This window comes from Leptinotarsa decemlineata, unplaced genomic scaffold (assembly GCF_025532065.1).
Source record: "Leptinotarsa decemlineata unplaced genomic scaffold, Ldec_3_MD MMD2_P_RNA_scaffold_9, whole genome shotgun sequence".
In the NCBI taxonomy this organism is placed as follows: Eukaryota; Metazoa; Arthropoda; class Insecta; order Coleoptera; family Chrysomelidae; genus Leptinotarsa; species Leptinotarsa decemlineata.
The window spans coordinates 6,794,564-6,810,009 of record NW_027412536.1 but is presented as its reverse complement, the minus strand read 5'-3'; the positions used below and the strand labels follow the sequence as shown (position 1 = coordinate 6,810,009).

Below are 15,446 nucleotides of genomic sequence, written 5' to 3'. Positions count from 1 at the left end.
GGGCCGTAATAAACCAGCGTGGAGGCCATACTTTGTACTGATTCCAATTTTTTTTGCATTATGATTTGTTTTCGGGGTGCCAAAGAGCCATATTTTTTTTTAGTTTTGCTTATATGCGCACTCAGTATTTTTGACCATTTAATAAATTTTGTTGTAAGTTACATTCGTTTAATAATCACCCGTCAACTTTTTTCCCCTAAAGCGATCTAAAAAAAAATTATTGCCATTTTCAAAAATATCCCTAGACTTTTCCGATGTGTGTAGTTTTATATTCCTATATATATTATAATCGTATCAATTTTGATTACTATGAACTTGGAATAACGAAAGATGGAATTGTGAATACTGTGTTTTTGTTTCAGAATATCGAAGTTGAGGTTAAAATATCTTTTAATTCATGTATTCACTTGAATGGATTTGAATTATTTTATGACGATTTTTCATATTTGTCTGTATCGTTACTTTGTTATGTTTATATGTCCAAGAACTCAGAAATCCGAACAAATGAAACTCAGGTTATCTACACATAATAGACTCGTCCGGTATCTATATCAAAGGATGCTATTTTGAATGGGAATTTCGAAAAAACTACAATACGAAATGAATTTCCAAATATCACAATTGAAATTTAATGTCAAATATCAATCATCTATAATAATGTCCTGAATAAAATTCAAGATATAAAATGCCACTTTTTGTTATATCGACCCAACGAATCAGAATTTAAAATGACAGACAAACTTATTTCCTTTATTTCTAAAATGTCCTGTTTTTGTCAACTTAGTATCTTTCAATATGATGTTTCTTCATCTCTATAAAATCTGGTATATAATTTTGTTATTGCATATTTTCTGTATAAGATAAGTTTTCATTTTCAACAAAAGATGTGTGTGATATGTATTTTATTTATTTTGGTAATATATTATAAAGCCATTTATATAAAATATTAACGTTATTGAAACCGCAGCTGAACTAATTTCCTTTGGAATGACCCATACAGAACAGCGTGTTTTTCTCCAATTTTGGAATACACCACCATGAATCTTCAAAGTCTTCCAAATTCACTACAGTTGTGTATATATTGAATAGACGCAGTCTGTCCAACAAATCCCTTAACATCGACGAATTCTAGCCTCATAATGAGCAACTATAGACTGAAAAAAATGGAAACTGCTGAGATTTTAAACTCGTTCTGGAAAGGTTGCTACGATGGTTCTGAATGTTGTTGTTGAGATGACTCTGACTGATACTGCACACATTGGTGTATTATTTTGAAATAAATTCGATTTTTCAATAAAAACATACACTAAAAAAATTTTTTTGGCAACAGAGAGGGAAATGTCTTTCATGAAGTAATTGCTACACTTATAATGAAAATAAAAAATCAAGTGTCATTCAAAATAACGAATTTAAAACACATATTGTGCACGTACTAAGTGAAGGAAAAATATTGTATGGAAACACTACTTTATGCGGATCATATCTGTGAATGAGAATTTTTGACCCGAATGAAAAATATTGTATACACCCAAAAACTCTTTGTCTATAAAACAAAGAAAAAATTGGAAACAATACTAACCTTAATTTCGTACAATCTCAAATGAAACGACAAGATTCGGTTTCCCAATGTCCATTAACCCTTTGAACACAATAGCGTATTTTCCTGATGATTTTATAATCTACAAAAGAAATCATTTGAAATGGGTACCCACATCGGTCTGTTGCTGCTAGTATAATGAAAATAGGTTATAAGGCCCTTTTGGCTTCGACAAATGATTAATTATGTTTCATGACATGTAAATGAATCCATTGATGTCGAAATTATCGAAATCTGACGACCGGAAGTGAAAACCGGAAGTGGTCGTTTTTTTATGGTTTCGAAACCTTCTCACCCTAAGGAATCCAAATATATCATATGTTTCAGTATACAATGATTTTTTAATTTTTTTTGTCAATAAATTCTGCGTTTTGAATCAAGCTTCGGCAATTGGAATAAACTTATAGTTGTTCATGACCCAACATTTTTCAATTCCAAGTTTGTTCAATGATTTTTGTTAAATTTGCAATTCTTCCTATGTTCTTTCAAATTAGGCGTTGGATATTATATTCGTTACGCCATTTTTGTTTTTTCTCTGTCGGTACACTCTGTATTCGTTTTTCTTCCATCTGATGTGTGCACGTTGAGATTCAACTATCATTAACGAAGATTTGGCTTAGTTTTTTCCTGATATATTGCGTCATCTTCGATTTTTCTTCGTCGATGAATTCTGCATTTTTTATCCTTTCATTTGACGTGCTGTACGCGACGATCCGATCATTATTAGCGATTATACAACTTAGTGCCCTTCTGACAGTTGTACAATTTTTTTTCTAATAACTCCTTAATTTCCACAGATCATCACACACGCCACCACCTCCAAGGCTGACTACGTCACTTTCAAGGTTTTAATGTTTTATCGCTATAATTATTATTATTCGACCCACATTCTCCAGTTCAATTTCATCCAGCACAATTATTCTACTGATATTTGAGTTCTCCATTCTGATTGGCTGACGACACCACTCTTTACCAGAAGTTAGGCTGAGTGTTCCACAAGGTTCCGTTCAAGAGTCTGAAAATTCGCAAAATGAATCTTCATATGACAAAGCATGGACTTTAGTCATTTCCTGATGATGCTTACTTGGTTAGAGGAACGCGTTAAATGATGAATGACTGTCATATTGAAACACGAAAAACCGTTACGACAATAACGATGAAACGATAACGAATAAACGCACGGAAAACGCACGAAAAACGATCGAAAACACACGAAAAACGATCGAAAACACACGAAAAACGATCGAAAACGGACGGAAAACGGTCGCACGCAAAACGGTGGCACGCAAAACAGTCAAAACGTTTTTAAAACGGACGCTTTCCCCATTTCCGAATGTTAACTCCACAATACGTAACTCCTCGACACCTTTGGTGCCATCTCCTTCTTCTCCTGATGATGCTAACTTGGTTAACAAAGATACGAGACTTCCGACATGTTGGAACGCTAGACTTCTGTTGAATCGACATGTTTTTTTCTCAAATAATGTATTTTGAAACGCCCTGTATACACATTAATATCATATTTTAAACCAACATGTTTTTTTTCTTAAATGATAATAATAATAATAATAATAAATGCTTTTATTGAAAGGTTACTCAGTACAAGGGATACTAATCTAACCTAACAAATGGCAGAATTCAACGTCTGCGCATGACGAATCAAGGCAGAAAATGCTCTTCCATCCAACCAGTAAGAGATAACTTATAATAATACACATTGTTTGCTTAATTAAAACTAGAAAGAAGAAGAAAAAAAAAGGAAAAAAGGGAGAGAAGCAGAAGAAAAGTAGAAAAGAGAGGCAATAAACGAATAAATGAAAATTATATGTTCTATGTGTGGAAAATCATGTTACAAATATGATGATAAATTTGATGAGTTCTTCATATTTATTGTAAAAACATATGTATAGGTGTCAACTGATAACTGTTATAAAAGAAGAGAACCGGATTGTAGCATGAATCTCTTCAAATATTTCTTGAAACTAAGTGGTGATAGGGATTTGAATTCAATGGGTAGCCGATTATATAAGTGTGCAATGTTATAAGAAAAAGATCCTCGAAAAAAAGAAGTTTTATGTTTAGGTGCAGTCAAGAGATGTTTAAATCTCAAATTTAGATTATGTACATCGGTGATGTATTTTGACGCACCCTGTACACTCAACGCCATGTTTGTTTTCAATGATGCATTTTGAGATACCTTGTAACATTGAGGGATCACACTTTGAAACGATACAGCCTTATTAATCTGTAATGTTTTTTCTTAAATTTGATTCATTATTATTAATATATCACTTTCGCGCTTCCAATTTCCATCGAATCGTTCACGATTAATTTCAAAACCGGCAACGCTACATTGCTCCATAAACAACGATTTATTGTCTAACCGACAACACTTGCTTGCGCCAGCAACCGGTAAATCTCGATAACATCTCCATCTCTCTTTGCATCGATTACGTCACACGCGTCTTTCGCTCTTACACACACATACACATCTTTACATGAAATATTAATTATTTCCCAAATCTAAGTATATTTTCCTATCTTCAACAAGATAATGATGATTACAGTCTAGGGAAATCAAAAAAAAAATGCTGTCAAGTATAAGTATATTTCGGTCCCGACAAAACTAACGCTGTAAATATCCAACATTCGCAGTTACCTTCAATATCTTACGTTGGTGTAGAGGCTAAGGACAATGTCTACCACGCGGACGATCCAGGTTCGAATCTCATAATTATAAACTTTTTTAAATTAAAATCACGTGACAAGGAGGCCTGAGCGCTGATGCGGAATCCCAAGGGTGGAGTACTAAGGGAGCTGATAGGTTAGGTGGAGTACCACCTAACCGCGTGGAACTCCGCCGAGGGGCGGAGTTCCACGCTTGAATCGCTACGATACTCGTTCCATCCTGCGTCGATTTCGATGACGTTTCCCCACTCCCAAGTGGTCCAGGAACAAGTTTGTTCATCTACTGATGTATCCCTTCAGCTTTTCTACAGAAGCTGGACGGATGTCGTCGTCGTCATCTTCCTTGAGGACTCGGTGAACCCGGTCTTCCAACAGCATATCGCGGTCGATGTTGTCGTCGTCGTCAACGTTAAGCTAAAACTGACGTTCAATCGTGTCAGCAAAGGCCAACACTTTGTTGGCGGGGGAGTAGCACACTCCGCACTCTCCGTGAATGGGTGAGAGAGTAGTCTTCTTCTCCTTGAGCCTACAAGTGACTCGCCAAAGCTAGTCACTCCCAGGTTCGAAGGATTCTAAAAGCTCTTCCCACCTTTCGTTTCGATGGTCAATGATGGCCTGCTAGACTTGGTTGGCATCCTATTTGCCGCGATTTTATCCCCTGGGAAAAGGGTTCGCTGGTAGAGCCTTCTCAGGCGTTTTCTCTCTCGTATCAGGGCTTTGATACGAGGGGGAAACTCATTATAGCTCCTCAGCGGACATTCCTCCCTGGAGATGGCCGCTCGAAACGCATCAGTCACGGAAAGCTCGAAACGTTCGACTGCCGCGTCGAGTTCGTCGGGAGAGTCGAGTACCTCAGGAGGGGCGCGCATCTCTCCGAGCTTGGCTGTGATGAAGACATCCCAGTCCGTCTTAGATTTCATGCGATAATCAGGGGAAGGAAGATCATCGCCCAATACCAGGATTACTGGATTATGATCGGAATCCAGTTCCGACAGAACATAAATTTCTCTAGTCACAGAGACGTTTCTGAAAAACGCGATGTCTAGTACGCCCGCGATAGTATGTAGGCTCATCTGATCCCAGCACAAGATATTCATGTCTGTCAACGTGCGCATGGAGCGCTTGGCCGTTTCGATTAGTGGCTCTGCTCCATGCTCTGTGCTTGGCATTAAAGTCACCAGCAGCAATTATCGGAGTGTTGCTTCCCATCAGCAGTTCATCCAGTGATTCAGGGAGTAATCGATTGCTCGGGGGATTGTAGACCGAGATTATTCTGTGACAACCCCTACTCAGTTGAATTGCGACACCTACAGCCTCAGTTCCGTGTAATCGGGCACTGTTGATGCCGTATTGAACACACTGAAGGGATCGTTTGACAAAAATGTCAAGCATACTTCGGGGTGGGAATCGGAATATTCCGGAGAGGTGCATTATGACAAATTTGAGCATGAGTTTTTTTTTATTAGTAAAAATGAATAAGTTTTGCCGAGGTTGTCGATTTACTAACAAAAAAAAACATCCTGTAATATTTAAACAATATGAATCACCATGATAAACGACATTAAAAAATTATAAAAAAAAGTATTCCACATTATTCAATATCAAAAATATCATTTTCATGTATATATATATATATATATATATATATATATATATATATATATATATATATATATATATATATATATATATATATATATATTATATATACAGCGTGGCTTACGGTCGATGGTAGGTTAGACGTTTCTGGAAAACGCAAAGCATGATTTTTCTGAAAATTTCACCTCTCACATTTCCTTACCTAAATATTCGATCTAAAATATTTTCATCATTGCGGCGTTGCCACTTCCATCAAAAAGTCCTAGCAACTTTATTTTTTTAAATGGAACACCCCGTATATTAATACATTTTTGGAATCGCTCTGGTATTTTAATACTTTTTTGTTAATAATGCCCTATACCTATCTCTATCTGTTTTCGAGATAAAAAATAAATTGTGCTAAATATGGTCCAAAACATAGCCTTAATTGAAATAAAAGTAGTCAAAAGTTCATTTTATCAAATGAAACCCCCTGTAAATTGAAAGATGTTAAAAAATGCTTCAAGATGATATATCATGTCCCTATACCTAAATCGTCAAGTTTTCTCAATGAAGTCGCTTCTTCTAGAAACATTATTTTTTTTTAGAATTTGGATTTAGGTAGCTGTGGAATTATCAAGCTTATAGCAGTTCGGTTACTTTTATAAGTAATTTACAAAGAGTTATCGACGGTGTTTCGAATCATCTTCCAAAATGAATGCAAATATCGATTATTCAAACGAAGTTCTTATGAAATTATTTATTATACACATGAACAAAGTGATCAAATCATTGTCAGAACGTGTAAAAAATTCAACCAAATGTATCCTGAATTAACACCAATGAATTAACACCAATGAACGATAGGAAGTTTGTAAGGTTACAAAATAATTTCCTTAACTATGGCTCAAAGTTTCCAGGGAACAGCTGTACCAAAAATCAGTCATTTCTAGGTAAAAGGTAAGATTTTGTGGGCTAAAACATGTGAAAGTACAGACAATAACAGAATAGGATGATTCAAAATAACAAAATTGTAAACAAAATATCACATTTTCACAATAAATGCTGAAAATGTTGTCCATTACATTCTAAATACTTTAATATTTTTTTTTGTACGCGACTTGTAGTTAATTTCACTAGTTCGGACTTCCATTGTCTACTATATAAAATGATTTGAAATCCCTGAAACAAGTAAAAAAGAATAATTAAAAAAGAATAGTTGAAAATAACAATTATATTAAGCAACAATAAACCTGAAATGAAATGATAGTGAAGTAACCTACAAGTAAAAATATAATAATTGAATAAATAAAAATTAAAGGAATGCAAAAAGAAAATAATAAAAAATAAAAAAGTGTAGAGATTCCAAGTCACGTTAGTTCACGACGTTTCGATTGTTGGTATCTACAATCGTCTTCGGGTGATGACTGGACTGATTCCTCCGAGAGATGACTATTTTATAGGTCGTTGAAATACTTTCACTTTCTCTACTTTCCATTTTCCGCTTCACTGATTCCGTGAGAGATGACCGATTTGGCGGGAGTTGGTCATTTTCCGTTTGATGATGGGTTTCCATATGTTTCGTATATCTACGCTGGCCTGGCTGAATACGTTGTTGGACAACATGTATGCGGCTTCCTTAAATTTTCTCCTGAACCAATGTTCCTCTCTGTGCAAGATCTCAGCTTGGGACCACTCGATGTTGTGTTGATGGGTCCAAACATGGTCTGCTATTCCTGATTTGCTGGTTTCTCCTCGCTGTGTGTGCTTCTTGTGCTCGGCAATGCGAACATTCAATGGCCTCTTAGTTTCACCAATATAGGATTTTCCGCACTCACAGGGTATCCGGTAAATGCAATTCTTGGAATCGCAGTCCGCGTTTGGGGGCCTGGTTTTCGTGAGGCTGCTACGGATAGTGTTACCGAATCTGAAACAGGTTCTAATGTTGTACTTGGAACCAATTCTTCTTATCCTCTCCGATAATCCTCTGATGTAGGGAAGTGCAAGCACTGGTTGTGACGGGTTCTCTTCCTTGCGAGGCTCCTGCTGTCTTTTAGCCAAAGTCTTTTCTACCATCGCTTTGGAGTATCCATTCCGCTGAAGATCGTTTTTGATGATGTCTAGTTCCTTCTCGAGACCTTCCTTTGTATTACAGAGCCCAAAAGCACGGTCTAATAGAGTCTTGATGATTCCTCTTTTTGTCGATTGATGGTGGTTGGATTCGTGGTTCAGATACTGTCCCGTATGAGTGGCCTTTCTGAAACACATCAACAGCGTGAGACCTTCCATCACTTTCACAATGGAGAAGGAAATCCACAATGAATTGCCAGTCTTAGACGTTTTGGTGAAGAGGACCGACACTAAGTGGGAAACATCTGTATACCGAAAACCCACTCATACGGGACAGTATCTGAACCACGAATCCAACCACCATCAATCGACAAAAAGAGGAATCATCAAGACTCTATTAGACCGTGCTTATGGGCTCTGTAATACAAAGGAAGGTCTCGAGAGGAACTAGACATCATCAAAAACGATCTTCAGCAGAATGGATACTCCAAAGCGATGGTAGAAAAGACTTTGGCTAAAAGACAGCAGCAGCCTCGCAAGGAAGAGAAGCCGTCACAACCAGTGCTTGCACTTCCCTACTTCAGAGGATTATCGGAGAGGATAAGAAGAATTGGTTCCAAGTACAACATTAGAACCTGTTTCAGATCCGGTAACACTATCCGTAGCAGCCTCACGAAAACCAGGCCCCCAAACGCGGACTGCGATTCCAAGAATTGCATTTACCGGATACCCTGTGAGTGCGAAAAATCCTATATTGGTGAAACTAAGAGGCCATTGAATGTCCGCATTGCCGAGTACAAGAAGCACACACAGCGAGGAGAAACCAGCAAATCAGGAATAGCAGACCATGTTTGGACCCATCAACACAACATCGAGTGGTCCCAAGCTGAGATCTTGCACAGAGAGGAACATTGGTTCAGGAGAAAATTTAAGGAAGCCGCATACATGTTGTCCAACAACGTATTCAGCCAGGCCAGCGTAGATATACAAAACATATGGAAACCCATCATCAAACGGAAAATGACCAACTCCCGCCAAATCGGTCATCTCTCACGGAATCAGTGAAGCGGAAAATGGAAAGTAGAGAAAGTGAAAGTATTTCAACGACCTATAAAATAGTCATCTCTCGGAGGAATCAGTCCAGTCATCACCCGAAGACGATTGTAGATACCAACAATCGAAACGTCGTGAACAAACGTGACTTGGAATCTCTACACTTTTTTATTTTTTATTATTTTCTTTTTGCATTCCTTTAATTTTTATTTATTCAATTATTATATTTTTACTTGTAGGTTACTTCACTATCATTTCATTTCAGGTTTATTGTTGCTTAATATAATTGTTATTTTCAACTATTCTTTTTTAATTATTCTTTTTTACTTGTTTCAGGGATTTCAAATCATTTTATATAGTAGACAATGGAAGTCCGAACTAGTGAAATTCATCACGAAACATTGTCAATCACCTTCAAACGGCTTGTGGTTGCTTTTTCAATTTCCTGGGGATCCAGATCTTCAATACTCCGCACTATTCGCCGTCGCAATTATTCTTTGGTAGGCACTGGCGTACTGTATACTTTTTCTTTTAAAACACCCCATAGAAAAAAGTCAAGTGGCGTGAGATCGGGTGATCTCGGTGGCCAATCCCACGGCCCTAAACGTCTAAACCAACGATCGTCGAAGAGTTCGTCAAGTTTCCTGGAAACTTCCTAGGTGGAATGAGCTGGCGCTCCGTCCAGTTGAAACCACGAATTCCTATATTCCTCTAAAGGCAAATTTTAAAGAAAATCGGTTACAGTCGTCCTTAAGATTTGGAGATATCTCTCTGCATTCAGTGTGTCTTCATAAATTAAAAAGCTAATTTTATTTTTCTTCAGAATACAGAAAACATTCAGGTCAAATTTTTCTTGAAAACCCATTTCTTTTATAACATGAGGATTATGATCAGCCCAAAAATGTTTATTCCTTCTATTGAAAATACCATGCCTCGTAAATTTTGATTCGTCGCTCCAAATTATTTTTGACAAATATTCCCGATCTTCCTGTGTATGAATCAAAAGGGATTCAGAAAAATGCATTCTACGTTCGAAGTCTTCTGCTTTTAGAGCTTGAACTTTGGTAAATTTATACGGATGCATTCCGTGATTTTTCAAAATTTGTTGTACTGAAGCATGTGATACACCTAAATCTTTTTCTGCACTGCGAATGGAAGCTTCTGGATATGCATAAAAATATGCCAAAACGTTAACAGTATTGTCCTCATTTGGTAATGTTGAAGGCGCTTTCAACATGGAACCATAGTTAGGGAAATTATTTTGTAATCTTACAAACTTCCTCTCGTTCATTGGTGTTAATTCAGGATTTCCTGAATTAACACCAATGAACCTCTAGTTGAACCTCTATTTGGTTGAATTTTCTACAAGTTCTGGCAATGATTTGATCACACTGTCCGTGTATAATAAATAATTTCATAAGAACTTCGTTTGAATAATCGATATTTGCATTCATTTTGGAAGATGATTCGAAACACCGTCGATAACTCTTTGTAAATTACTTATAAAAGTAACCGAACTGCTATAAGCTTGATAATTCCACTGCTACCTAAATCAAAATTCTAAAAAAAAATAATGTTTCTAGAAGAAGCGACTTTATTGATAAAACTTGACGATTTAGGTATAGGGACATGATATATCATCTGGAAGCATTTTTCACCATCTTTCAATTTACCGAGTAATATACAGGGGGTTTCATTTGAAAAAATTAACTTTTGACTACTTTTATGCACAATGGAAATAATAGTAATTTTAGCACGCCCTGTATGATATGGAGTCGATTTCTTGGTGTTATTTGGATATATCGAGTTTTTCCAAACTATCATCCAAATATAAACTTTTCATGAATTGAGAGTACTGATGTACTTAATTTCAATTAAGGCTATGTTTTGGACCATATTTAGCACAATTTATTTTTGAAATTTAAATCATCTTTTAATATAAATGTGGATAAAAAATAAACACTTCTATTCATATAAGTGTAAAAAGAAAAATAACAAAAAAAAACTATATTGTCAGCCGAGGTTGTGTTTCTTCAAAAACGATATTATAGATTTCGTTAAAGTTATATACAAAGTGAACTTCTAATCCTTCGGTGATGAACTTGGGCAAGTCATTGAAGTCTTTTTTATTTTCATCTGGGAGAATGATACATTTGATGCCAGATCGTTTTGTCGCAATTGTTTTTTCTTTAATACCTCCAACTGGTAAAACTTTTCCCAATAAAGATATCTCTCCGGTCATAGCAACATCTTGTCTTATTGATTGTCCTTTAGCCAAAGACAGTAACGCTGTTACGATTGTACATCCTGCACTAGGGCCATCCTTAGGGGTTGCTCCCTCAGGCACATGTAAATGCAAATGATTTGTGAATAAAAATTTATTAGCTGGATCCTTTTCATGGAGGAAATTTCTAGCTACAGTAAGGGCTATTTTTGCAGATTCTTTCATTACATCTCCAAGATGACCAGTGAGTTCCAAGCTTCCATCAGTCTCTTTTTCTGTGGGTAAACGGCGGGCAGTAGTTTCAATCTATAAAGTTGAACCACCCATTGCAGTCCAAGCCAATCCCATAACTACACCAGGTGGAGTGACAGGATACATCCTATCATGGGTGAATACTGGTTTCCCAACGAAAAGCTGTGAATTCTTTCCATCTACTTGCACAAAGGATGATTCTTCTTTGACCACCTTATATGCCACCTTTCTCACCACTTTTTCTATATGTTTCTGCAAATTTCTGACACCACTTTCCCTGATTAAAATTTTCAAAGCTTCGTCTTCTACTTTTATTGTATCATCCTTCAAACCGCTATCTTTCATAGCCTGTGGAAGTAGATACTGTTTGGCAATAGCTAATTTTTCTTCTGCAACGTAGCCAGACATATCAATCATTTCCATACGGTCTCGAAGAGGTTCTGGAATAGTATCGACTACATTTGCTGTACAGATAAATAGGACTTTGGACAAGTCCACTGGAACGTCAAGGTAATGATCAAGAAAATTGGAATTTTGTTCTGGATCAAGCAGTTCAAGAAGGGCAGAACTGGGATCGCCTGAGTAACCCTTTCCTATTTTATCCACCTCATCTATAAGTACCAAAGGGTTTTCTGTCCTAGTTTTTTTTAGGCACTGAATAACTTTTCCAGGCATTGCACCTACGTAAGTCCTTCGGTGCCCTTTTATCTCCGCTACATCTGTCATTCCTCCTACTGAGAATCTAAAGTATTCCCTATTTAGAGCTCTTGCAATGGACCGTGCAATACTGTTTTTTCCTACACCAGGAGGGCCATGAAAACATAATATTTTTCCTTGTGTACTGCCTTTCAGCTGGCTAACTGCAATAAATTCTAAGATACGACGTTTGATATCTTCCATTCCATAATGGTCCTGGTCTAAAATTTCAGATGCTCTTTGCAAATTGAGATTTTCCTCACTTTGAACACTCCATGGAAGTGAAGTCAACCAATCTAAGTAATTTCTTGTAACGTTGAATTCCGAGCTGTGACTTTCTAAGAAACTCAACTTATTTAATTCCTCATCTATAACAGCTGATACGACTTGAGGTAATACTTTGTCTTTTATTTTCTCCTTGAATTTGCCACCAATTGCATCTTTGTCTTCTTTTTCAAAGCCCAATTCTTTTTTGATTACCTTCAGTTGTTCTTGCAATATATATTTTCTATGGTGTTGTTTAACCTTTTTTTCTACTTCTCTTCCGATTTTTTGCTGAAGTTTTGAGAGTTCATATTCTTTTTTTAAAAGTGATAAAGATAGCATCAGCCTTTTTGGAATTTCCATCTCTTCTAAGACCTCTTGAAGTTCTTTACTTTCTGCTGCTGTTAGGGCCGCACCAAAATCACTTAGATTTACAGGATTATCTACAACCGTTTGCCCTTGATACATCATCTGCTGCAAACTATCTCTGTACAAAGGATTTAGACTGATAATGTCTCGAATAGTGGAGATTTTACCTTGGTTTCATCAGTTGCAGACTTTGATTCTTTGGATTCTTCTAATGGGCGTGTTTCCAAAACTGATTTCTTTATTCTATTATTTCTCAATTTACGTTTACGCTTTTCCGATTCTGATTCCTCTTTCGGTTCATCCTCAACACTTTCCATAATTTGCCCAGTAATTTTAATACGTCTATGCGCCATCACAACCAATCTCAACCTATCCCCGAGATCCTGCATTTCATGAATTTGTGCAAAGACACCGACATTATACACATCATTAATATTACTAACAACTTCAGCCTCGTTATCTTCTTGTTTTTTCAAAAATATTCCACAATAGGGCTGATTCAATTTGACTTCTTATGAGTTCTATTAGATGGGGATTAGTTAATTCGATGAGTTTTATGAATCTGGGAAATAAGATATTTTTTGAAATAGCTATTACTGGAACGTGTGGCCATACTTCAGGAACAGCTACAGTAGCAGGTAACTGAGGGTTAAAGGACTCTTCTTCAGGTGATGGATGAGGTTCATCATCCGAACCCACTGGGGTTTTACTTGTGAAATACCTTACACTTGTTGCAAACCTGTTGTCTAAGGTGTTTTTGGAGAGTAATCCCTGAGGATTTTTACAAGTTAACACATGAATATCTTTTGAGTGTAACATGGAACTATTCATAATCCGGCTATTTCCACGCATTTGGTATCTAGAGATTCTACTAACTAATCGTAACATTTTTGTACCTATATCTAATTGTGTTCATAATTATGCGACAAATATAATTTAATTTTTATAGAACAAAAATATCTCGAAAACAGATAGAGATAGGTATAGGACATTATTAACAGAAAAGTATTAAAATACCAGAGCGATTCCAAAAATGTATTAATATACGGGGTGTTCCATTTGAAAAAATAAAGTTGCTAGGACTTTTTGATGCCACTTCCATTTCTGAAGAGACAGGCAAGATGGACATCTTTGTAATACAAAGTAAGAATATTTTCAGGCAGCTCACGATGCGGCTTTGGAAGCACTTGGCTCACAACAAGTAACAGCTAAGTTGGTAGTGAACTGTCAAAAAAGACTCTCTTCGATAGGAAGGATCAAAAAATTGTATCTGGTCTGGATTCCTGGCTACATTGGTCCGGAAGGAAAAAATCTGCTGATTTCTTTGCAACGAAGGACGCTGTGAGCAGTTACATCGGACCAAGACCTGTCATTGACATCGCTTTGGGCTTTGCCAAACAAACACTGAATACCTGGACTGCAAGAAAAGTTTCAGATTTATAATAAAATCTACCAGCTTTGGCTCATTCAAAGGGATTTAAACGTCCTACGAAATATTACAATTGTTGTATTACAGCAGGTATGACCTACGTTGTCTAACAGACCTACTTACAGGTCACTGTCGTCTGAATCGTGATATGAAGAGACTTGGACTGTCGGAAGACATTGTGTGCATTCTCTGTTTGGAAGATGATGAAATAGCAGAAAACTTATGCTGTTTCACTCTTGTCATTTGACCTGAAAGATCGCTCTTCAAATAAACGTGACTTATTTGGTCAAGTTTGATTTGGTGTGAGCCACAATAAACTCCTGCAGGTTGCAGTGGCGCATTGAATAGATCCACTCTCATTGGACCTACCCTATCATAACCTATCTTACATTATGTTGACTTCAGCATTGTTGGCAGAGGCACTTTCCAGTGATGTAGTGGAGCAACGCCAAAATTACCTTCAATTACTATATCTAGTACTTCACATCAATTTCAAATAGAATGTATTCATTTGAGTATGTAAATTTATTTGTAACAATTTAAAACTCTTGTTCAATAAATCTTGTGGAACAGTTAATATCTTAAGGATTAGTGTTAAGTTCTTCAGTATTTTGTGGTGCTTAAATAAGGTATAACTTAGATAGAGACTGTGAATTATTTTCTGAGTGGAAGAGCACATCTTCACAGTAACTCACCTTACCTCAATACCGAACTCAGCCTTTGTTGACTCCATAACATAATAACTCCTTTTATTCGAGTTTGTAGTTTAGGGCAATAAAATTTATTATAATTATTTGTTCCTTTTTTAGTCCAATAATCGGCGTTCTGTTTTCCAGTTCCCTGGGAAGTAAGCAGAAGAGGCAATGATATTACACATACCTTTCTTGTCTAATAGGGACTTGTATATGTAAATCTTGATTGAAGAAGCCTGTGAGCAAAAAAATTATATTTTTCCCGATTGGCCATGCTCTAGATTTCATCCCAAGGTCGATTAATTCGTCGTTGAACATTTTGTGTTGTTACCTGTATAACACTTGAAGTTTCACTGATAAATTTGTTTCTCCGTGACCTTAGGAGAGATCAAATGGATGGTAATTTACACCTCCAACTGCCATCCTCAAATTTGAATGAACATTATACTATACACATTTAAGAAAGTCCTTTTTTCTAAAGTTGCCACAGCCACTACTTTATAAGAAAAGAAAGTGTGAAAAAATGAGTCAATA

The 15,446-nt window shown here is 36.5% G+C and overlaps 1 protein-coding gene across 1 annotated transcript; it reads right to left on the bottom strand.

Moving 5' to 3' along the window:
* Nucleotides 1-891: 891 nt before the first annotated feature.
* Nucleotides 892-13,702, bottom strand: LOC111508177 (lon protease homolog, mitochondrial-like). Its single transcript, XM_074170530.1, is given in 4 exon segments — nucleotides 892-1,154; nucleotides 1,580-12,959; nucleotides 12,962-13,301; nucleotides 13,303-13,702. Coding segments are annotated over 3 exon segments (2,685 nt in total). The 5' UTR covers nucleotides 13,680-13,702; the 3' UTR covers nucleotides 892-1,154; nucleotides 1,580-10,991.
* Nucleotides 13,703-15,446: the final 1,744 nt, after the last annotated feature.